Raw genomic sequence first — 24729 nt, forward strand, 5'->3', positions numbered from 1 at the left:
AAAACTTGACCCGGAAGTGAAACTTCATCTGGGTCGCAGACTCCTCACATGTTGCTGTTTGTACATGTGTGCCACAGTAAAACTGTCTGACATGTTTGTTATGTTCCACATTTACAGCAGACAAACCTTCGTTTAAAGGCATTCGCTGCACGATTTAAAGTCAAGGATAGAGTTAGTAGTTATAGTACAGCGAACCACGCTGCTAAGGATATCAAAACATGGGCGTTGAAGTTGAGGTTGTTGCTGGAAGTTATGAGCAGATTTCATTTGGTTATCATGTGTGCAGAGATGGAGAGGTAACGTTAGCAGTGTAACATATTCAGTGTATTTATTTGTTTGTTGTTTATTTGTGTTTGCATTTGATAGTTCTTTCATTCTCTTTATTATGGCAACACGCACTTTTAACGTTAGCAATATGTATGTTAGCCAAACAAGGATAATATATCTATCTATCTATCTATCTATAAGTAAGCTGTATTTCTGGCTGAAGTATCTATCTATCCTCACTATCAGGATGTTTACATTTTGTTGTAGGACTGGACAACCACGCCTGACTTCACTCATCACGCACACACAGCTAGCCTGTCAGCTGTAGCATCTAACAACAGGTATATTGCCACAGGCAGTAAAGACGAGACCATTCAGCTGTATGACATGAAGAAGAAGATTGAACAGGGGGCCTTACTGCACCATGATGGTATGTCAACAATATGAGTTGGAGAAAGATCTTGCCTGGTTCTTTGTGGTGATCTGTTTTTACACTGTGTGGTTTACACTGTAAGGTTTATTGTTCAGATGTCCCCCTGAAACATGTAGTGACGAAGGTTCCATTCTAAAACTCGAAATGAATATGTGACATGTCCAGGTACCATCTCGTGTCTGGAGTTCTACGGCTCATCCCACTTGCTCAGTGGAGGAGAGGATGGACTGATGTGCGTGTGGAGGACAAAGAAATGGGAGTGTCTGAAAACCATAAAAGCACACAAGTAGGTGTTGAACCTGAATCTATGTGTTATTAGGTGTTGCAGCCCTAATTATTATCCTGACCAGTATTATTATGCATTCTTGATCAGCTGACCTCTCACTAATGTCCTTAGGGGCCGCTTGTCCTCGTTATCGGTCCACCCATCTGGAAAACTTGCTCTGTCAGTTGGTACAGACAAAACACTCAGGTACATTTTATTTAATCTGAACTTTAGTATACTTTTATCTACCATCTACTGTATTATTTCAGTAGTGTGAGAATGTTTTGTTAAAGGTTGTATCAGCTCATGGCTAACATCCTTCTGCTGACGCTCCCAGAGAACTAGCCCCTCCCTCCCTCCCTCCCGTGCAATTGAAACTATCCTGAACGCGCATCTCGTCGGTTATTGGTTGGAACACTTTATTTTGGCTTTGAGTGGTTGGCAACACTTGTTGTTAGCAATTGTTTTTGTGTGCAGATCTCAGAGCCTAGGCTGCCTACAGAGACACGTTTTTTTGACGCCTGCTTATGGGGCGGTCAGCTAGCGGATCGTTAGGAAAGATTAGATGAATGTGATCATTATGTTTAGGCCTTTTTTGGGCCTGCAATCGCTGATACAACCGTTATCACACACTGCAAATTATATTTTGTGCAGATTGAATTGTGTTTGAAAATGTCAGTGAACCAAATGTCATGTGATGGTCTTACTTAAATCATGCTTAAATCATAGAACATGGAATCTAACCGATGGAAGATCAGCATTTATCAAAAACCTCAAGCAGAGTAAGGAAACTTGTCATGAGTTTTCTCATAATACATTATTTGAATAGTTTAATTGTGAATTTATTGTGAAGTGTTTTGATAAATAGATGTAGTGTGACTGTAAATGACTGATTATATTACTTGTACTGAAACACATAGGAATTACTGTTGCCCACAGTGTGTAGAGATGTAATGTCCAATGTTATTTTCTAGATGCTGATATAGTTAGGTGGTCTCTTGAGGGAGATAAATATGTGGTGGTGACCAGCGATAAGATAGATGTTTACAACCTTGACACTGCCACAGTGACTGCAACCATCACCAATCCCACAAGAATATCATCTGTCAAGTTTGTACAGGTACACTACAAAATATTTTTTGGTGATTGACCTAACTAATAGGCGTTTTCTTTGATGACCATATGTTGTTGTTTTTTCAGAGTTGTGATTTTTCGCTATAACATTTGTTGGCTGGATTTGTGTGTGTTCTAGAACACTTGTCTGGCTGTGGCTGGTGATGATGAGACAGTCCGCCTCTTTGACCTCACAACAGAGAAGTGTACATGTGAGTTCAAGGCCCACGAAAATAGGTATGGCTGTCCTTTTAAAAGTTAGAGAATCAACTTATTTCAAATAGATGAGGGAAACTTTAGTCAGATGTAAAACTTTTTTTTGCAGGGTAAAAGCTGTGGATTGTTTTATGCTGGATGACTTCTGTGTTATTGTGACGGCGTCAAATGATGGATTCATCAAATTGTGGAAACTGCATCTTGACAAGGTCATATATATTTAACAGCAGTTTGACTGGTACAAATCTTACAGCTCTCCTTTCACTCACCTACTCCACATTGTCTGGTAAAAATCATGTCGCTTTTGTCCATTAGCTTCCCGAGCCTCCCAAGCTTTTGTTGGAGGTGAACACGACAGCAAGGCTCACCTGTCTGACTGTGTTCAAGCCGACTGCGGAGAGTGAGGCCACAGAGAAACAAAATCCTCAGCCGACCTCTTCTACAGGTACAATAGTCACTGCAGGTTCACAGCAGGCATAGTTAGTATCTGGAGTAATGGAATAAGAAGGCGTCATCTAGTAAGCCTATGTTTTCATTTGGAGTCACTCTACTAGCTTTGATTTTAGGTCATTCTGTGTCAAATCAGATGAGGTTGCTGCTGCACTGTCTAAATTTTGTTCAAACTACGTCAAGATTGTGAATGCGTCCTAAGACCAAGACCTACAAAATATCAGTCAATGCATTACCTGAATTCTTCTTTCGCTCAGGTAATGAGATAATCACTGACTCCACAAGCAGTATACCACTACCTAAAATATTGACACGACATTAATAAAGTATTGTATTCGCAGACAAAATACTGATTGATGCCATGTGGGTACAAAAAAGATTTTATAATGCCCTCAAAATCCTCTTTTTGAACTTGTTCTGAATTTAGGACCTTAAATAAAATCAGTGGGCATGTAGTACAAACTTTTAATGATCAAGCCATACCCAATATGGCTTCCAAGATATCGGTAAGGCATTTTTTGAGTGTAATAACTCTGACCTTAGGTCAAAAAATAGGAAACCTTTGATATTGAGCAAAAATATTTTACAGGTTTTAGTTTTGGGATCTGAACATTAGGTAGACAAGCTTGTAGGCAAAATCTGAGACAGTGTGGCAATCACAATCCTGGATTTGGCTGATATGACACAGAATGACCCATTTGAGTGGACATTATTGGCAAAATAGATGCTCTAGCACCATTTCCATAGTCCAGATTGAAAATCAAGCGAAAGTCCACTGTAGAACAGGATGCCACTCTTTGTTATTTAATGTTTTAAAATGGCAAAAATAATTAATTTCAAGGCGTTTGTCTTGCAGCCACAGATGACCTGCCTTTACCCTCCAAGAATAAGAGAGTCAGGATTGCTACAGAGGAGGTTGTTCTTGAAGAAGAGCGTAGCACCAAAAAGGTCAAGAAGGGTGGTAACAAGAAAAAGACCCAATAAAATCCTGTATTACACAAGGTCATGAATGAGTTTGTCCTCTGTTGTCTAGTTATACCTGTGTGTTCCCTCCTATCACAAATACTTTAAACAATTACTACTCTGACTTCATAATCAATGTTGTGATGCATTGTATTCTTTACAAAAGAACAAAACGGTGAGCATTGTGGGTGTGAAAATAGAAAAACTTTGACATCTGCATGTAAGCATCCAAAGTAGGCTATATACCACACACAGACATAAATAATTGTAAGATTAGATTGTTGCACCGTTTTTATATTTGACATGTTATGTTTGGAAGATGAACATATTAGGCTTAGGCTATAGTCTTAGATTTTGACGCAGCACAGATTAAACAACATGTTCCTTTCTCTACTTGTACCTCATAGGCCTAATAAAATATATCCTACACCTAGACAAATATAATGGCAAACTATTTTAATCACATTATTATGACCATTAAATGTTATGTAAATGTAATGTATGCTATTTTGCATGCTAAAGTCTGAGTCATCACAAGTAAATAGGCTACAATTAGATGAAAATTCTTGTTATTCTATGTGAGACTTCTATTGGATTCAATAAATAATGATGTTCTATTCAAGTTAATACCTGATGTGTTTGGATATCAGGTCTTTAGCTCTCCAAACTCATCTAAAAGCAAGGTGTCCAGTGCCAATTTCATGTAATTGTCTTAAATGTAAAGACCTCATTCAGGATTCATGGGCAAAAAAAACAGGAATTAAAAAGGGTAATCATACTGTAGCCATGCTGATGTATGAGATGAGACAACGCCTCTTCTCATGGTCTCATAATGTCTCCAGTCAAATGATAAGAAAGCCAGAATAGTTGCTTCCTCTCTTATTCAGCTTCTCCCCAGCCGTGGCCCACTGGTTAGCACTTTGGACTTGTAACCGGAGGGTTGCCGGTTCGAACCCCGACCAGTAGACACGGCTGAAGTGCCCTTGAGCAAGGCACCTAACCCCTCACTGCTCCCCGAGCGCCGCTGTTGATGCAGGCAGCTCACTGCGCTGGGATTAGTGTGTGCTTCACCTCACTGTGTGTACACTGTGTGATGTGTGTGTTTCACTAATTCACAGATTGGGATAAATGCAGAGACCAAATTTCCCTCACGGGATCAAAAGAGTATATATACTTATATATACTTATACTCCCCATCTCTCTTCTTCAAGCTAGAAAAACAGCTCTACGAAGAACAGAGCAGAAAAATCTATTGCCAAAAACATCCTTTTGATGTGAGTGTAAGTCTCTGTAAAGTGTCTGTAGTATTTGCTGAGACTGCACTGTAACAGTAACTGCAGCAACACTTTGGCCTCTAGTCATTAAATCTCTTGATGCGTTTTTGCATCTTATGACCTGCACTCTTCCATCGTAGGTGCATGTGAGTGAGTTGTCCCGTACATGCATCAGTATTGAGTTCAGTTGAACATATATTTCTTCCCTGAGTATTCTGCTTTTTATTCCCTCAATGTCATCTCCCCTGTATCAGGATAACGATATAGAGAGCCTGTAGGAGGCTGCTTGTGGAAATTGCTGCTTCTTGCTACTTAAAACTCTTTTTGCATACTTTGCCACCCAGTATCTGAAATACATTACTGTTCAAAAGTGCAGCAAAGGTTGGGTCAGTGTTGCAAATTGCTAAGCTGCACGCACGGACGCACGCATGCACGGATGCACGCACGGACGCACGAATGCACGAGCGCACATGCACATCACAAGGTCTTTTTTTTTTTTTTTTCAAGGTCTTGAATGAGTTAAATTCCCCAGTTTCTCAGCGGAGGATGTATGGTGAGAGATTAAAATTGGCCATCTGCTGTAAATGCACCATAACCTCTGAATCTGACCTTCAGTTGGTTGACTATGGCCAAAGTGAGATAATATTTGTCCTATTTGTACTTTTTTGTGAGATAATATTTGTACTTTTTTGTTCTTTTATTAAACAGACAGAGTGTTATACCTAAATTATATATAGTGTTATGAAGTAAAGTCAAAAATTTACAATGGAACTATGTGGATCATACAAGTGCCAGCGCTTAAAAGTAAATATGTTCTCATTCTCATTACCTATGATATGATCTTAACATGAACAATTATTCACAGTACTATGGTAAGTATCTTATGGTGTCAGGACTGCAACTCAGTGTGAGCCTTTGATAGGGGCAATACTGTAGGTATTTTAGCCATAAACCGTAATATTAAAATTATCCTAAAAATATGTTTCCCTCCTCAGAGTCTGGGGAAAGAACAATAACAATGCAGTTGTCAGGGTGTCTAGAGCCCTCCTGGGCAGCAAAGTCATAAAGCTCCAACTGCTCAGGTCTGACAACAAGTCAAAGATCAAAGCTGAAGTGGCCTAATGCTGAGGCACAATATTCTTTAAATAAAATAACAGTAAATTAATAACATACTTCTTATTTGAGTATGTGGAGATGTACTTTGAATTCTTAGAGTGTACAGCTTCATCTTAATAATACAGCACTTTCTCTTCACTTAAGACATCTTAAGACAGGTATTAAATCACAATTGCTCAATTATCCTGCACATACTATAGTAATTTAGGTGAAACCATAACAGCCTTTCATGTGTTCATCTGAACATGTCTTTACAGATCTAAAAATAGATGTTTTAAATAGATGTGACAGGTGCAAAGACCATTCATGTAAAGCAGGAGCAGAGGAGGAGCAGAGATGGTTCAGAAACAGGGGCCCAGCGTGCAAACGCAGGCTACTGTATTCATGTTGTTGCACTAAGATCATTAAGACCACATCCATCTGACTCCCTCATAGAAACTCGTTGTCACCACGGCTGCAAATGACACGGTCACTCACAAGTCGTTTTTGATGGGTCGCAATGTTCGATGTAGATCTTTCCATTGTGCACCGCCCCGGCGTGGGCAGCCAGAGGCTGGGGGAGGGACGACACGTAGTTCTACTCGTTGGTCTCCAAGTTGTATGATTCCACACTGGACAGGTATCCTGATTCATTCCTTCCACCAATCACATACAGGTGTTTGTCCAGGCAGCAGGCAAAAAGCTAGCTCTTCTACAAATTAAAACAAAAGAAAATTGATTGGATCACCTCATCTTAGAAAGACAAAACATTGTATATTCATACACATATCATTCATTTAATAACTGTTAACTCCGTATGAGGAATCAAATGTTAAGGTATATTTGCTTAATATGAACTATCCAAAAGCTATCCAAAGAAGAACATCTCCTGACTTGAGTATAAATAGATCTGACAAAGCTTCTGTGAAGACCATACATGTAAAGTAGATTTACATACAACTACTGATTTCTCCCAGGGGTGCATTTCCAAACATAGCTGTGTCTCCCTGTTTATTCTAGGCTGGTCTTACAGATAATCATAATGTGTATGCCTTGTTCTACAAAGCACAAGCACAACCATTTACTGTACTGTTCTTGACTGATTCACTGGCTTGAAAATAAAATTTGGCAACTGGAGAGTGGGAGGACCACTGCATGTGTCTCTAATGACAAGACGGCATCCGTTCAGCCAGCGGATAAAGCAGACTTCATCAGCGTTTCAGCTCCATCGGCCTGAAGGATCCAGTCAAGCCTCCACTGGTTTCTGATGGTTTCCCGCCTACTGGACTTGGTATAAATCCATTGTCTCAACATGACGGGCTATTATCTAATGTCATTGTAATGGGCTTTACACTTTAAGCTTTGGATCTAGCAGTCTTGTGGTGACAATGCTGGAGACATTTAGATTTATTTAGCTGATAAACATTCCTAATATGGTGACATTTGATGTGTGTAGATGTGAAATGATATCATTATCACTGCAATTAAAGGTGTACAGACAAACTGACCTCTTTTCTACTGCTGAAATGCAATACAAAAATTGGGAGAGCTTTTCTCCACTTAGCCAGCTGTTTGGGAGCTATTAGAACCCATTAAGGTCTAAATGTTTGCCATTCTAATATTTTCCATTTTAAAAGCTTAAATAACACTAGCAGGTTGTGGCTTTTTTTTTTTTAATCGAGGACAGCTCACACTCAATAAATATACAGTATTGCTCATGGCCATATGAAAATCCCAAATGTATAGATGTCAGTGTAACATACCCATACACAAGACCAGTTTGGTCCAGAAGTGCTTTGTTTTATTTTCATAATCTAAAATGCAAAGGACAGAATAGGATTTGAGAATAAATCCAATGTTGAGTGCACAAAAATGTTTCACCAAATGAAATATTTACAATCATGAAAGTAATTTTAACTCTCCTACTTCAGTTAGGCATCAAGTAACATTACAGTACTGTACATATATGATAAAACAGTTACCGGAGTAAAATGTCAATAAATCTGAAATTTGTCAGTCTCACTCTTTTGATTATGTCATGTAAGACCGTATTTTGCACATTTTGATTGTTTGACTGGGGAAACATCTACAGTATTTTGCTTCATTTATTTAGACTGTAGAAGTTGAAAATCTGTTAAACATTAACAGTTACCACAGAACACATAATAGAGACAGCATATTTTTCTGTTTAATTGAGGCCATTAATATACATGGCTAGAGGTAAACTTTTTTGATTGTACAACCCAGTTATGATCAAATTTAATGCCTCTGTGCCATAGTGTTCTGAACTGAGCATCTTGTCTTAGCTTAAAAAAACATCATAGAGCAATAGTACAAGCACATGGGTTTTAAAAAGCTGTATTCTAGTCTACAACATACCAAGCATCAATGACTTTAGATCAAATTAATATGATCTAAAAAAAAAAAAAAAACAATAATATGATCATAATGCTCTCTCCACAGTAATGGTATATTCTGATCAAACACTATTTTTAAGAGGGATGTTTCCCACAAAAATACTAAATACAAATGGACATAAAGCCAGTTATATCAATTCATTTGAACAGTAAGCGTGCTTTAACATATAAGGCAAAAACCTTTCCATTTAAAAAAAAGGAATATGAACATGTACAGTTGCAGTTTCTCAACACAGATGGAACACACACACTGTACATGTTATAAGTGATTATTTTTCATCATTCAACTCGCAATAAAGAAAGTGCTCTTGTCAAACCAGTAAAAAAATAATTTGTACACTTCCTATTGTCTGAAGAGCTCCCCAATCATTCTTCAAATTCTTTTTTTTTTTTTTTTTATTTATATTTCTTTAAAGATCGGTCTGTTTGCCATCACGAGTTTTGATGGTAACTCTGCGCTGCTTTCCAGGCGGTCACTTGTTGAATGGCAGGCATGCTGGGAGGATGACCGTGGCACAGGTGGGGCCTGCCAGGGGCTCTGCCACCTCACCCTCCAGCTCGGTCCATGTGCCCTTCTCTGGGCTGTAGCAGATGGTGGACGACTTGTACGCCCCCTCACGGGAAGACAAACAGGATCAAAATTACCATCACGGTTTCTTGCTAGTCACTCTCAAGACAGTGACTAACATTCACTCCAAAGTGAATGGTTGGTAGATTCTGCCTTGTAAACACACAATTGTAAATGCAATCGAAAGTTTTAATCAGAATTGTAGAGGCAGGAGAGTGTTGTTTTATGATCTTAATAATGGATCAGGTTGAGTATGTATATATAGTATACTCTTTTGATCCCTGCATTTATTCCAATCTGTGAATTAGTGAAACACACTCGGCACACAGTGAACACACAGTGAGGTGAAGCACACACTAATCCCGGCGCAGTGAGCTGCCTGCAACTACAGCGGGGAGCAGTGAGGGGTTAGGTGCCATGCTCAAGGGCACTACAACCGTTCACTGGTCGGAGCTCGAACCGGCAACTTTTTTTAGACTGTAGAAGTTGAAAATCTGTTAAACATTAACAGTTACCACAGAACACATAATAGAGACAGCATATTTTTTCTGTTTAATTGAGGCCATTAATATACATGGCTAGAGGTAAACTTTTTTGATTGTACAACCCAGTTATGATCAAATTTAATGCCTCTGTGCCATAGTGTTCTGAACTGAGCATCTTGTCTTAGCTTAAAAAACATCATAGAGCAATAGTACAAGCACATGGGTTTTAAAAAGCTGTATTCTAGTCTACAACATACCAAGCATCAATGACTTTAGATCAAATTAATATGATCTAAAAAAACAAAAAAACAATAATATGATCATAATGCTCTCTCCACAGTAATGGTATATTCTGATCAAACACTATTTTTAAGAGGGATGTTTCCCACAAAAATACTAAATACAAATGGACATAAAGCCAGTTATATCAATTCATTTGAACAGTAAGCGTGCTTTAACATATAAGGCAAAAACCTTTCCATTTAAAAAAAAGGAATATGAACATGTACAGTTGCAGTTTCTCAACACAGATGGAACACACACACTGTACATGTTATAAGTGATTATTTTTCATCATTCAACTCGCAATAAAGAAAGTGCTCTTTTGTCAAACCAGTAAAAAATAATTTGTACACTTCCTATTGTCTGAAGAGCTCCCCAATCATTCTTCAAATTCTTTTTTTTTTTTATTTATATTTCTTTAAAGATCGGTCTGTTTTGCCATCCGCGAAGTTTTGATGGTAACTCTATGCTGCTTTCCAGGCGGTCACTTGTTGAATGGCAGGCATGCTGGGAGGATGACCGTGGCACAGGTGGGGCCTGCCAGGGGCTCTGCCACCTCACCCTCCAGCTCGGTCCATGTGCCCTTCTCTGGGCTGTAGCAGATGGTGGACGACTTGTACGCCCCCTACGGAAGACAAAACAGGATCAAAATTACCATCACGGTTTCTTGCTAGTCACTCTCAAGACAGTGACTAACATTCACTCCAAAGTGAATGGTTGGTAGATTCTGCCTTGTAAACACACAATTGTAAATGCAATCGAAAGTTTTAATCAGAATTGTAGAGGCAGGAGAGTGTTGTTTTATGATCTTAATAATGGATCAGGTTGAGTATGTATATATAGTATACTCTTTTGATCCCTGCATTTATTCCAATCTGTGAATTAGTGAAACACACTCGGCACACAGTGAACACACAGTGAGGTGAAGCACACACTAATCCCGGCGCAGTGAGCTGCCTGCAACTACAGCGGGGAGCAGTGAGGGGTTAGGTGCCATGCTCAAGGGCACTACAACCGTTCACTGGTCGGAGCTCGAACCGGCAACTTTTTTTAGACTGTAGAAGTTGAAAATCTGTTAAACATTAACAGTTACCACAGAACACATAATAAAGAGAGACAGCATATTTTTCTGTTTAATTGAGGCCATTAATATAGATGGCTAGAGGTAAACTTAGAGCTAGAGGGCTAGAGAGGGTTAGGTGCCATGCTCAAGGGCACTACAGCCGTTCCCACTGGTCGGAGCTCGAACCGGCAACCCTCCGGTTACAGGTCCGGAGTGCTAACCAGTGGGCCACAGCTGCCCCATCATATTGTTATGAGTTATGAGAAGTGCGTGTTTATACCCACCATACTCCAGCTGTAGCCCCCAACCAGGAAAATGCTGTCGTCAAGAACAGCACAGCCGGGGCCACTGCGGCCCTCCAGAATGGGGGTTTGAAGGATGTTCCACTGATCCGCTTTGGGATCGTAGCACTCAACCAGCATCACATCAAGGTGGGAAAATCCTGCTATGTCAAAGAAAGGAGAATCAAAACCATTCCACACTGCACTACATCATGCACTGTCAACAGACCAATGGAGGTCCACTGCTTACCTTTCAAGTGATTTCCTCCGATTGCGTAGAGACGGTCATTCATTCCAGCTAAGACATGAATTGCTCGCTTTGTGTTCATATCCTGTTTTCTGGCCCAGACGTCCATGACAGGGTCATAACAGTACAGCCAAGACACGTACTCTCCATTGTGCACTCCCCCTGAAAAAAGAGGAGCAGTGATGGTTCAGAAACAGGGGCCCAGTGTGCATACGCGACTGCTGTATTCATGTTGTCGTATTGCTGTATTCAAGATCATTAAGGCACAAACTCATGACCCCATACATCTAACTCCCTCCCAGAAACTTGTCATCACCACGGCACACCATGACATGGTTTCGATGGGTCGCAAAGAATCTGGTAGCTGTCTGACTGACCTGAGATGTAGATCTTTCCATTGTGCACCGCCCCGGCGTGGGCAGCCAGAGGCTGGGGGAGGGACGACACGTAGTTCCACTCGTTGGTCTCCAAGTTGTATGATTCCACACTGGACAGGTATCCTGATTCATTCCTTCCACCAATCACATACAGGTGTTTTTCCAGGCAGCAGGCAAAAAAGCTAGCTCTTCTACAAATTAAAAACAAAAGAAAATTGATTGAATCACCTCATCTCGGAAAGACTAAATATTATATTATTTCACATATTATATCATTCATTTAATAACTGTTAACTCTGTATGTGGAATCAATGTTAAGATATACAGTATTTGCTTAGTGTGAGCTAGCTCAGTGTTTCTCAAAGTGTGGTCCGGGGACCATTGGTGGTCCGCAAGCTATCCTAAGTGGTCCGCGAGCAGACGTGGTAAAATATGATATAGATGAGTTGTTTGCAATATTAAACCAACTTGCATGTAAATCTAAACAGTTCTGCAACACTGTCTATGTAAGATAGCCTATGCCAGTTTTAATCATATGAATCCTCTGACAATAAGCAAGTTGGTTCAGTGAGTAGTCCTATAGTGTAGGCTAATATACTGTTGAAGTAGGTCTAATCTTTTTTTAGCTAGGTGGTCCTGGTGGTTCTTCTTTATTGGTTAAGTGGTCCTTCGTCTGAAAAAGTTTGAGAAACACTTAGCTAGCTGAAAGCTATCCAAAAGAAGAACATCTCTTGACTGTAGTGAACTGATACCAATTTACCTTTCTTGCATGGGAGGAAGTTGAATCCAGCTATTGAATCTCGGATCGTATCGGCTAACGAAATTGGTACTGTGTTTCCCTGTGAGAAAAGACACCTGTCTTTAGGCAACTAGAAACTTTTATGGGACCTTATATTCACTCCTCTCATTCATGGTTTTAGCAGAAAAATATATTCACATTTAGTCATTTGACAGACTAATTTATCCAGAGCAACATAAAGACACCATACGTGTTGTGTATATTTTATATGAATTCTTTCAGTGGCTGTTTTGAGAGCCTCACCATTAGGGTTCCACTGGTCTTCTCCCCCAAGCAGGAGCAGAAAGTTCTCTACCTCTACCACACAGTGATGGGCGCTGTTGTAAGGCATGACTATAACAAGAAAGACACAAGCAAAAAAAAAATCATTAACTGATTAACTGATATTAGCTACAACTTCATCAAGTTTGCTTGAAATGTTCCAAATAAAGCAACACAATGACATAACAATATTGTAGCCAGTGTTTCCCATACATTGACCTAACTGTGGCGGCCCACCACAATATCAACATTGACAACCACATAATAATTTTCCAGGTTGTACTAAATTGTGCTTATATCTGGTTAGCATCATAACCACGCTGTGCTAATCTGTTAAAAACTGTTGCATTCAAGTTAATTCTGCAAACCAACCACCACAAATGGAATTCAATTATCTGGGAAACACTGTGTAGCATCTGAATGAGTTGTGGTAGATTATTTCAACTCTGTTATGTGTGTGTATACGGATCCGTTATGTGTGTGTGTACAAGCAACAGTCTCTTAAAATGGCAGTAAGTTTTTGCTATCTTTTCTTGCTCACATAGGCCACTCCCTGTGTGGCTGATGCTTTGACACAGACCTGCTTTTGAATGAAAAGTTGTTTATGTTTATGAAAAGAATGTTAATTCTCCAGATCTCCCTTTGTTTTCGACTCTGCAGTACCCACCTCTGAAAGGCTTGGCAGGCTTTTGAAGATTTTATATATCTGCATTAAGGTCTGTATTATAGCTATTAACCTGGTAAATGAGGCTAGTTTTTTCATACACACACACACACACAAAGTAGTGATGGCAACTTGTCTATCCCATTCATGTTCCATCTTCTGTCCAATCCTGTCCCCCCACACACACACACACTCTGCCTCCCCCGTTCCCATCCCCTCCCTGCAGAAATGGAGAGAGATGGGCGTAATGAACATGCTCATGCTCACTCAATAAATCTCAGGGCCTCTGTGCTTTTGAGTGTAAATCAGTGGAATGGCAAAGCCCACCTGTCTGTCTCTATCAGTCATTTCCACAGTCACCTCAGCACTGGCTGATGGATCACAGTTGCTGTAAAATTAGACAGCCTTGAATCTCATTCCTTTCCAATTGGCCTCTTCCATGCAATCTAACTCAACTCACTGACTGACATGCCCAGGCCCTCCATTGAGACTGGTCTCAGTGTGAGGGATAATACAACTTTATCTTCTTTCTGTGTGTGTGTGTGTGTGTGTGTGTGTGTGTGTGTGTGTGTGTGTGTGTGTGTGTGTGTTGGTTGGTGTTTTGTCTGTGTGCGTGTGTGTGTGTGTGTGTGTGTGTGTGTGTGTGTGTGTGTGTGTGTGTGTGTGTGTCTACGTGTGGTAGGGTGTCTGTCTCTCTTGTGTATGTGTTTGTGTGTGTGTGTGTGTGTGTGTGTGTGTGTGTGTATATGTGTGTGTGTGCGTGTGCGAGTGCGAGTGTGCACGCATATGTGTGTGTGTATGTGTGTGATACAATGAGTAAGGGAGAGTGTGAGGAGGAAGACAGACAGAGAGAGAGAGAGAGAGAGATTACGCTGCACTTCACAGGCATGTGTGATTGACAGAGATTTGCTCCTGGTGTTCAGGGACTGCCATTCAAGCCCTGGATGAGATGCCACTGAACAGATGCTTTTGCTTCCTACACAAATACCACCAGTCACAAAGTCTTTACACTATTTACACCAGCTCATGCTGTCTTTGGCCTTTTTACTGAGTAAGACATCCATATATCACTGTGTGTACAGGAATTTGAGATTTCTCACCTCTGAGAGAAATCCATCATTACAACCCAAACACAATTTGTGTTTTGCTCGCTCATGTTTTGTTTTATTGCTAGAATAACAACAATATTATAAACAATGTGCATACTTCTGCAGTGATTTAAAGTAGTTCTGTAGTAAAGTAGTTGTGTAGTGACATGATACTCTCATGTTACGTACATTTTAGTATGGGCAGCCGTGGCCTACTGGTGAGTGCTTAGGACCGTGGCCTACTGGTTAGTACTGGTCAGGGTTCGAAACCCTGACCAGTAGGCACGGCTGAAGTGCCCTTGAGCAAGGCACCTAACCCCTCACTGCTCCCCGAGCACCGCTGTTGTTGCAGGCAGCTCACTGCGCCGGGATTAGTGTGTGCTTCACCTCACTGTGTGTTCACTGTGTGCTGAGTGTGTTTCACTAATTCACGGATTGAGATAAATGCAGAGACCAAATTTCCCTCACAGGATCAAAAGAGTATATATACTTACACTTATACTGTATACATTCATCTATTATGTGATAAGTAACCATAAACATTTTGATAAATAGAGCAACCACATTATATAGCAGATTTGCTATGTGATGATGAATATAAAACTTCCAAAACTGTTCCTTTTTAGATCCCATTGGCAAAAAGAGGACTACAGTAAAACTGACCTGAAAAGAACTACCCTATATTTAAAATATCAAAATGATTGAACGATGAGTTATATGACATATATATATATATATATATATATATATATATATATATATATATATATCATATATCAACATATAAAAAAAAAAAATTCTGACCTTTACAATATATATATATGTGATATTATTACATATCTATGACATATTATATATTAAGCAGCCTTTCGTGGGACACATTTAGCACCTCTTCCGTACCTCTCCACTCTTGTGCAAAACTGCACCATGGTTACACTAGATGGCAGCCTGCACCCACAGAGAATAGAGGCACAAAAGAATACATTAAACGAATTCAAGTAATGGCTGAATTACTGTAGGTCCATCTGGAGATCCATCCTAAACTGCACTTATTGAGTCTAATAAGATCATGACCCTTTATCGATAAGGGTCACTTAAATGTCTGAACTGGCTATGAATTATCAGCATTTTCTTACAGTTGTAATGAAATGATTTTTGTCCCTCCAAAAATGCATAGCATGAACATATAACTGCTACAATAACCTGCTGTCCACAAAAGGCTGCAAATGGATTTGTCTTCCCATTTATGCAATTCCACAGATGGTTTAGCATTAATATTCATATTCTAAATGTGTGACTTACTTATCAAAGAATATTGCTGAAGTCCATTACAAGTCCAACAATGTTATGGTTGGCTAGATGGACTAATAAACACAGACTGCTCTGAGAAAGTGTGCCAAGTCTGACAAATTGTGTGGCTTAGGTAGAGTTAAAAACTCACCCCGTGCTTTTCACAATGGGAATGATTTTCTACCATAACAACCATTTGGATTTTGTACTGTATAGCTGTCAGGGGATATGAACAATCAACAGTCTAAAAAAAACCTGTCTAAACAAAATCTATCTAACAAATGTTTAAGGTAAGCAGAGATCTTTTGCAACCCGGCTGTTTCTCCATTGTGATCATACTGAATTTAAGTATTTGTGGGACAGAGACCTCATACAGTATCCCCTAAGTCCTTACACCATAATAGCCACAACCGGCATGTAGTGAGTGTTCAATTATCTGCCAGCTTTCTGTTGCACCTTTATGTTGTTCAGATGAATGGATACTAACTCCATCTATCCCTTACTACAGCATGTCTGCCTACAAAGGCATGTGAGCATGTAGTGTCCGAGTTATAGACTCCACAAAGGCCAGATTTCAATTCAACACATACTATGCAGAACTGAAAACTCATGTCTAATATGACTCATATTTTGCAATTCATGTCGTGCTTTGGATCACAAGCTTTCTATTTGACCTTCTACTACTATTAATCTCTTTCATTTATTCACTTAATAAATATCCAATTTCTTTCCAAATAAAATAGGTACCAGGTGCTACAGCCATTACAACACCTATCAGTTTCAACTGGCATAGAGAGAGAACAAAACCTTCATGACTTCAAAAAGGGGTGATTGTGGCAATGCCAAATGCCAATGTCTCATGAGAAACAGTTGCTGGCACTGACTTCTAAAGGAGTAATGCAATCAGAGGCTTGTAGCTTTACAAAGAAGCATGTATGCATTAATGTGTAAAGAAAAAAAATCAATAATGTCATGAAAGTGAAATGTTAATAGCTCATGTGTAATTTCCAAATCAAAATCTCTTTAAGCATTTTTAGAAGAGAGAAGCCACGGTTAGGTTATAATACACACACTCACTCACCATCACTTAGAGGGGGAGGGGGAGCGAGAGGGAGGGTTGAGGAATGGACCACTGGGGAGTGGAAGAATGTGATATGGTCAGATGAATCATTTTTCATCATGTTCCCAAAAGACAAACGGATGCCCATGTATCGCACACCTAATGAAGCCTGTATGCCTGAGTGCCCAGCTCCAGTGACCGGGGCTGCGGGTGCCTCCATAATCAGACGGAGCGCGTGTACTCTGGCACACTCCCGGCCTCCTTAGAAGCCAAGGTCAATGGCAATTATCATTTCACCATTCTGAGATATCATCATTGTCTCTCATTAAGGCACTTTTTTACTTCCCGTCGGTAGAGTCAGGGGGAATGTCCACTGCCCACTGCATGCATGTATGGGCAAACGGTTAGATAATGGTAACCGCGCTGTCTGTACCATGGGCCATGGGAATATCACAGATGGACAATTGTCTTTGGTGTGTTTCATCTCTGATAACAGGCTACACTAGACTGACTTTTGGGAAGGAGTACATGTATCTTACACTCACACATACAGTAATACGGTTGGCTTACAGCTGATATTATATCCTATGTCAGGGAATATACTATGAGACTAATCTGGATGCACATGACTGCTCAACATTCCTGTAATATTCTATTAACTATCCACAGCTCTGCTGTCCTGAGCGAATGCCAATTGAACTGCTCTAACGTCTAAAATTGTGCTTATACAAGGACTGTGCACGGTTAAATATTATAAAACACGTGTTCTTTTTTTGCTCAGTGACATTGGATCAATTACAGCAAATATGCTGAGAAAAGGCAACATTTTTCTGACCTTTACAATTTTCAGACAAATGGCCCTGCCAAAGGTCAAGGAAGACAGGAAAGAGATGGTATTTCATCCCTGGTAATAATCTGGTGCTGCACAGTCATTAATACTTACATACATGAGATGTACACATGCATATAATGCTGAATTAGATGGCAGGGTGTTTTTATACATATGAATACTCTCATGGCTTATGTATATGTGTACATATTAATTCAGATTCCAGCATGGCTACCAACTGGTAAATGGTAATATATCATCAACCATGAGGTATTTACTTTGAGTGATTTCATTTATTGGGGATACTGTTCCTTATTTTGACAATGTCTTGTTTCTCCTAAATGATTTAACCACATCCATTTATAACCGCAGTTTAAGTCATTTTCCCAAAAGCTACAAGACTCCATTTTTTAAAATGCAGCCAAAATATTTAGAAGGAAATCAATTGGCTTGACACAGGCATCCATAATTAGTTTCTGGCTGAGAAAAGAATGCCAGCCCAAATGTTCACGAGCAAGTGTTCATTCTTTTTAATAGAGCAGTTCAACAACAGTGTGTATGTCATCCTCTGATGATACATCTTCACAATATCATTAGATTAAAATGGATCTTGCTGGGAGATATCAGCAAAAACAAGGGAACCCAGGCATAGAGCTCCAGTGTGGTGTAAAAGTCACGCTCTGATTAAAAACTTATATTAAAAGTGATAGTTCTACATCATTACCCCCAGGATGTGGATGGATCCTGTGGGTGAGCATGAGTCTACACAAAACTTTAGTAGCTACGCTTCTCTCAGAAGGAGTTTTTTCTTTCATGTCACTGAGGCGAAGGGCCAGCTCCACTTACTTGTGAGGATCTTCCACGTTTTCTTCTCATCGTCGTAGTACTGGACCAGGTTGCTAGGCAGGCGGTCGGGACCCGGCGGCAGGCCTCCCACCAGCAGGAGCATCCTCTTGTTGGAACGGATTCTGTACAAAAGAGAAATGCTTACTTCCTGTTCTCTCACTCACACTGCTCCTCTCATAAAGCCACTTAAAGTACACATCACCCCTTCAATTTCCTGGTCTGTACACAGCTAATCACCATATAGTACTCATTTGTTCTTGATCTTTTCTGAGAAGGTTGCATTTCATAGAACAATATGTTGCTAATGTATGCTATGTTCAAACATAAATGTGCTTATCTATCTATCAAACTACAATACATAGACACAAAATTACAACAATGCTGGCATCATAATGAATGCATGACCTGGTACAATGCTGCATTAAAAATGAATGTGTGTTCATCGTTAAAATCAACAGGCACAGAGAATGGCACAGAGGTTTATCACCTTGTAAGGTAAGGTAAGGTAAGGTAAAGTAAGGTAAGGTAAAGTAAGGTAAGGTAAAGTAAGGTAACTTTATGGTCCCCGAGGGGCAATTGGTTTTAACAGCCAGCAGTACCAACAAATATGCCATACAACATCCTACAAGACATACACATCAAAACATTTAAGACACATACAGAGACAAATAACATTTAAGACACACACAGAGACAAATAAATAAACAAGGCAATGTTAAATATAAGTATAAATAGTAGTTTAACGCTATTTGTTAATCAGGGAAATGGCAGTGGGGACAAATTAATTCTTAAACCTTTTACTCCTACACCTTGGCATTGTATACCTCCGCCCTGAGGGGAGGAGTCTAAACTCCCCAAACAGCGGGGTGGCTGGGGTCCGCAACAACCGAATAAGCTTTCCTGGTCGTTCTGGTGTCAAAAATATGGTGGAGGTCAGTAAAATTAGTGCCAGCAACCTTACTACATACTTTAACAATGCTCTCCAGTCCTAGCAGGAGAGCATAAAAGTCAATAAAAGTAGGATGTAGGTGCAACTAAAATAATCCATCCAACATTGTTTTAGAGGGAGTTAGGCAAGATATTGAGGAGCAAAATATTATTATCATAAGACTTCCAAATGTTTTAGGGGAAATGCAGCATTTAATGTTCTAGGAATAATATTAGTCCTTCATCGCAAAGTTATCACAAAACATCTCTCACAAGTATTTCTTGAAACATGCTGATGGTGAGCCCTGAGGTCATACTGAAGTGGGGTTTTAAGCTTGGACGCTGTTGTTAACAAGTACACATACAGGTGCCTTAAGCGCAGCTCCAAGGATCTTTTCTTTCCTAAATGAGATTTTTTGAACCCTGCAAAGTTTTAAGAAACCAAGGACAAACCTCTGATCTTCCAGCCAACACCCTCAAATTCATCTGAAACATCCTCAGCATATCACCATATTCATTCAACGTTCAGGATTAAAAAATCTCATAATCTACTGCTATCCAATTCTGCTGAATGGGCCCCTTCACATCCACATTCTATAACAACCTCTGAGGCACTCGGCCATGGGGGAGGGGTGTTCTTGAAACATATTAATTCAATTAGCCATGAAGAGTCTAAAAAACGATCATGAGGGGCGCACACTGAGGCTCGGGCTGGTCTGGGCTATCTTAATGAAAAGGCACCCCATGTGTGTCCTGCTCTCTGAGTCAGACGCACCATATGGGAGATATCTCATTCATAGGCAATAAACGCAAACCACATTTGAAATAGGCAACTGACAACAATGAGAGATAAACAGATAAACCGCTTTGAATTCTCAAAAATACTGTACTTGAAATCAAGAGTATTTCTCCAGCAGACTTGTCACACTGCGTTTGAATGTCATTAGCAGCCCTGGTTCAGCACACACTACATAATTTCTGCTCACAAAATCGCCATCCCTCCCAGTGTTGTCCACTACAACATGTTGTCTTATGTTCATTTTGGCAGATTCATAGGCAAGTGTACAAATATTGTGGATTACTTGCTTTTCCATCTGTAAAATCTTTCTTGAAAATGTTATGTCAGTGCTGCTCTTTTTATTTCAGGTATATTCTGTGAAAAGGATAGTTAAGGTTGGAGCTAATTGGTTGCAATACAGCAGGCCCCACAACATGCGTAGAACACCACATATATTAGGGAAATATTTTAATTTATTCATGGTGCCACTGGGGCATGTTAAACTCACGCAGAGCTTATCCTGCCCCCTGTCCTGCCTGCCTTAAGCCTTACCCCCGCTCCACCGACACGCCATGACTGTCTGGCGGAAGGACCAAGCAGTCTCAGACAAGTTGTCTGACCCCTGACTCACAAACACAATAAACTGCATTTTTTAACACATCCCAAAATAGTTTAACGAGGGTCTCCTGCGTTAAATCCTCACGGCCGTTTCCACAGGCTAGATATCACATTGAGCCAAAATTCTAGAGCAAATAAACAAATGATAGCAATAATGCATGTCTGACAGGTTATAGGCTCACTGAATTTCATCTGGGATGGAGTGAGCCAAGCCTATCCAAAACAGTGAGATAAGAATGAGCAGGAGTGAGATAATAACATCAACATGTCAATATAGCATCACTCCTCTCTCTCTGCTGAAACAATTCCCATCCTTAAAAATATGAAACTGTAGGGCAAACTGGAAGTATATGGATCGTGGCGCTTTGATACCACTTTTGAAACTAGGATTGTTATACTGAGCCCATCCAGTACAGCCAATGTTAACATGAGCACAGCTACTGATATCCTAGGAAGTCCACGTTGGAGAGTGTAAGATTAGTTAACTTCATAAAAGCTAGTTTCAGCATATAGCATAAACACATAGCCCACATGATATATATCATAATCTGTTAGTTGAGTGGTATAACTGCAGAAATGTTACCCACTTAATAATGAATGTCTATTCTAAGCTTGATACAGACAGCATAATTTGACAGCATTGTAACTACTGGCAGCAACAGAGGATTAATTGATAATTCTCATGTCTGAAGAGTCAGAGAGGAAATAATGTGGCAATTAGTCATTAAATTTACTTCAGTATCTCATCAACTGCTACCAGTGTTGGAGGGAACTACATGTAAGTTGTTTTAAAAACGTTTTGTAGCTTGATGGTAGTTCAGCTACATTCTCTTTTAAATAGTGATTTAAGTAATTAACCCAGTTTTGGGTCATAAAAGAAAAGGTATTATCTTTCATTTCTATTTTACAACTGCTGTATTTTTTTTCTGCTGTAATTGAATCTTCTACGACCTGCCCCCCCCCCCCTTTTTTTTCTTTTATCCTGACCATTGTGATGGCGTGCTCATGCCATGCATTCATCAGGCACCCACTACCACACACTTCAATTACAAAATCTTAACAAGTTACCAGTCCTGCTTGATGTGATACCCCCACCTGGACTCTAGGTCTCTGGAGGACAGGAGCCTCCTGATAGACATTGTACAGTATATAAACTAAAGCTGCCATTCCTTGTGCTTTCCTGTGAAAAGTGGGGTGTTATATTTCATGTGGTTTATGGATAACCTGTCAACAAGTAGGCACTAGTCTGTATATTTTGCAATATTTTCATATCACATGTACACTGTAAATGTTATCATTATTTACAAAGTACTTTTTTCCTAAGTAGCTTTGCTGTAGTTCAACTTCTTCAGTGTGGAGTACTGGTACTGTACCTGGTAAAGCTATGCTTCTAAAGTGCCCTCCCCAATGCTGCCTGTTACTCTGTGTAAAGACATCCGAGTACCCTATGTGTTCAGTGGTTACATTTTGCATATAATTAGCCAAAAATAGTATCAACATTCTTTCCAAATGAACTTTGATCTAGCATTAAACCACTGATTAGATACCTCTTTACACAAGCTTTAATGAACAAGTATCATATCATCAGTGGTCTATTGAAATTGGCAAGGTTTACTAAAATGTGCTTGATTTGTTTTTGTCAACACATACATCAGTGCAATATTGTACCCTAACTTAGACAGCCATTACAAAAATAATGACATTACTACATTTTAAACACAGGGCTGTTTCATGTCCAGGGTGGACTGCATCTGCTTTGACAACCCACAGCATGTGAAAGCACAGCCATGCCAGCTCACCTGCTTGCCACTGTCTGCCGACAGTGTTGCCGAAAGGGCATCAGGTGGTAGTTCATGGCGTCCAGCAGCAGCTTCTGGCACACAGGGTCGGTCCTCATGAAGTCCACCGACTGCACCCGCTCCACCAGCTCCGGGGCGGGGATCAGAGCGAAGCGCAGCCTCTTCATGAGGTCGGGGGCGTAGTGCATGCGGGTCTCCCTGTCATGCTCCAGCCACAGCACAGACATCTGGAAGAGAGCCAGCTCGGACTCCACTGGGGGAGGCAGGGCGTCCAGCATGGCACACATCTCCTCAAAGTTCAGCAGGAGCACGTCCTCCACCAGGTACTTGTTGGCGAGCTTCTTGGTCTCGTCCAGCCCGTGCAGGGCTGCTATCTTGCAGATCTGCTTATAGTTCTGCACAGATATCTGGTCGTTGAGGAACTGCACACTAAGCTTGGTGATCTGTGGGATGTTGAGGATCTTGCTGACCGAGAGCACCTCCTCCACGGTATCCAGGGAAAGGGTAACATTGGCAGTGTAAAGGTACTCCAGCACTAACCGTAGTCCAATGGAGGAGCAGCCCTGAAGCACCAGGTTGTTGATGGGTCGGGCGCTTGGCAATGGCTTGTCGTCAGGGGAAGAGGAGGGGGTTCCACTGCTGCCTTGATCCTTGCTGGCAAGCCCCTCATTGTTGATCATATGAGAGGAGAACAGAGACCTGAAATACTGTGAACAGGACGCCAGCACTGCTTTGTGGCAGTGGAACTGCTGTCCCTGGGCAGTGAGTGTCACATCACAGAAAAGCTGTTTTCTCCACAGGAGATTGAGCCCGTGCAGCAGGGTGTCACTGTGAGATGGGTCAAAGGTGGATGTTCTATCACCCGATCTGGACATGACTTCCGGACTGCTTACGCCACCTAGAAATAAACAATGCGTGTCAGTTCTCCTAATAAGTAGGCTATCATACATGCACAACTACACCAGATTGTTGGTAGAAATTAAGTAGGCAGTACTTCAGGTCTGTTTCATCCTTACCAAAGTTTCAAAGAAGCAAACCATAAAATAATTGTGCATGGGCTATGTTAGACTAGGGACCACCAAGTGGTGCCTACAGAACGCTTTTCGGAATTTGTAAATGTTTTCACGGTTTCATGTTAACTTACATTCCGTTGTCGTGACTTTACGCACACGCTCATCATTAATGACCTTTAGGTGCTAATTATCTCTGTCGAGACGACACTGAAATGGACGCTGCGGTTTAAGGGCTACTGTCAAAACAAAGTATGATAGGAGATACTGCAGCGGCTGCTACGACAACGCAACTTAAGTTGGCGAGAGGAAAAGGAAGGGCTACGGTAGGCAATACGGAATATGCCGTATTCGAGCATATTCCAGCTTGATAACACGTTTTGCTTTATCCTTGCTATATTCCTTGTCCGGGGAGATATAGATAGGCTATTAGCCTACACAAAAACGCATGGTGATACAAAAGCAATTAGTTTGTCTCAGTATCGTCATACAGTAGCCTAGATGTGCATCCGCGTCTATTGTAGGATGCCCGGCTTAAAATTAAATTCGCTGCTGATATAAGACAAATGCAAAAATAAATACCATCATATCGATCCGACAAAACAATGATACGGATACATTATATTATCGTTGATATTGTAAACTTGATACGAGCTTGCTACAATGTAGTTTCGCTGTCGCCACATTCTCTCAAAGCGCCTGTCACAAGTAAATGATGTGAGCAGCTAGCCTCAGAACACAAGCCAAACTTACCTGACTTACGAGCTTGACAAAAAAGAAAGTAAGCTTCAGGTCCCCAGTATTTTCACTTGACTTTCCTTTGTTCTCCTTTCTTAAATATATCCTTTTTGTTTAAAGACTATGGTCGATGCCTCAAAATAAACATTGATTCCAACTCTTAAAGACACTATTTCACGTTATTTGTTGACGTTGATCATTTGTTCTCCAGAATTAACAAGAAGTG

At 40.4% G+C, this 24729-nt stretch overlaps 2 protein-coding genes across 5 annotated transcripts; one reads left to right on the forward strand and one right to left on the reverse strand.

Moving 5' to 3' along the window:
- Positions 1-22: 22 nt before the first annotated feature.
- Positions 23-3750, forward strand: pak1ip1 (PAK1 interacting protein 1). Its single transcript, XM_048253086.1, has 10 exons — positions 23-296; positions 535-697; positions 866-986; positions 1098-1172; positions 1695-1747; positions 1940-2085; positions 2218-2315; positions 2404-2503; positions 2610-2739; positions 3601-3750. The coding sequence occupies exons 1-10, from the start codon at positions 219-221 to the stop codon at positions 3726-3728; spliced, it is 1092 nt and encodes a 363-aa protein (XP_048109043.1). The 5' UTR covers positions 23-218; the 3' UTR covers positions 3729-3750.
- Positions 3751-7880: 4130 nt separating this feature from the next.
- On the reverse strand, positions 7881-24729 carry klhl14 (kelch-like family member 14). 4 transcript variants are annotated; one of them, XM_048255369.1, is made up of 9 exons: positions 24519-24729; positions 22756-23653; positions 18634-18755; positions 12839-12928; positions 12557-12635; positions 11797-11987; positions 11423-11581; positions 11176-11336; positions 7881-9107 (listed from the first exon to the last, which is right to left on the reverse strand). In XM_048255369.1, the coding sequence occupies exons 2-9, from the start codon at positions 23628-23630 to the stop codon at positions 8967-8969; spliced, it is 1818 nt and encodes a 605-aa protein (XP_048111326.1). In that variant the 5' UTR covers positions 23631-23653; positions 24519-24729; the 3' UTR covers positions 7881-8966. The 4 variants fall into 4 exon arrangements, with proteins under 4 accessions (XP_048111326.1, XP_048111313.1, XP_048111335.1 ...); XM_048255356.1 differs by lacking the exon at positions 24519-24729 and adding an exon at positions 23900-24000; XM_048255378.1 differs by lacking the exons at positions 7881-9107; positions 24519-24729 and adding exons at positions 10304-10453; positions 23900-24000 and having other exon boundaries at positions 11176-11333.

The sequence above is a fragment of the Alosa alosa genome, chromosome 1, assembly GCF_017589495.1.
Source record: "Alosa alosa isolate M-15738 ecotype Scorff River chromosome 1, AALO_Geno_1.1, whole genome shotgun sequence".
NCBI classification, from domain to species: domain Eukaryota; kingdom Metazoa; phylum Chordata; class Actinopteri; order Clupeiformes; family Clupeidae; genus Alosa; species Alosa alosa.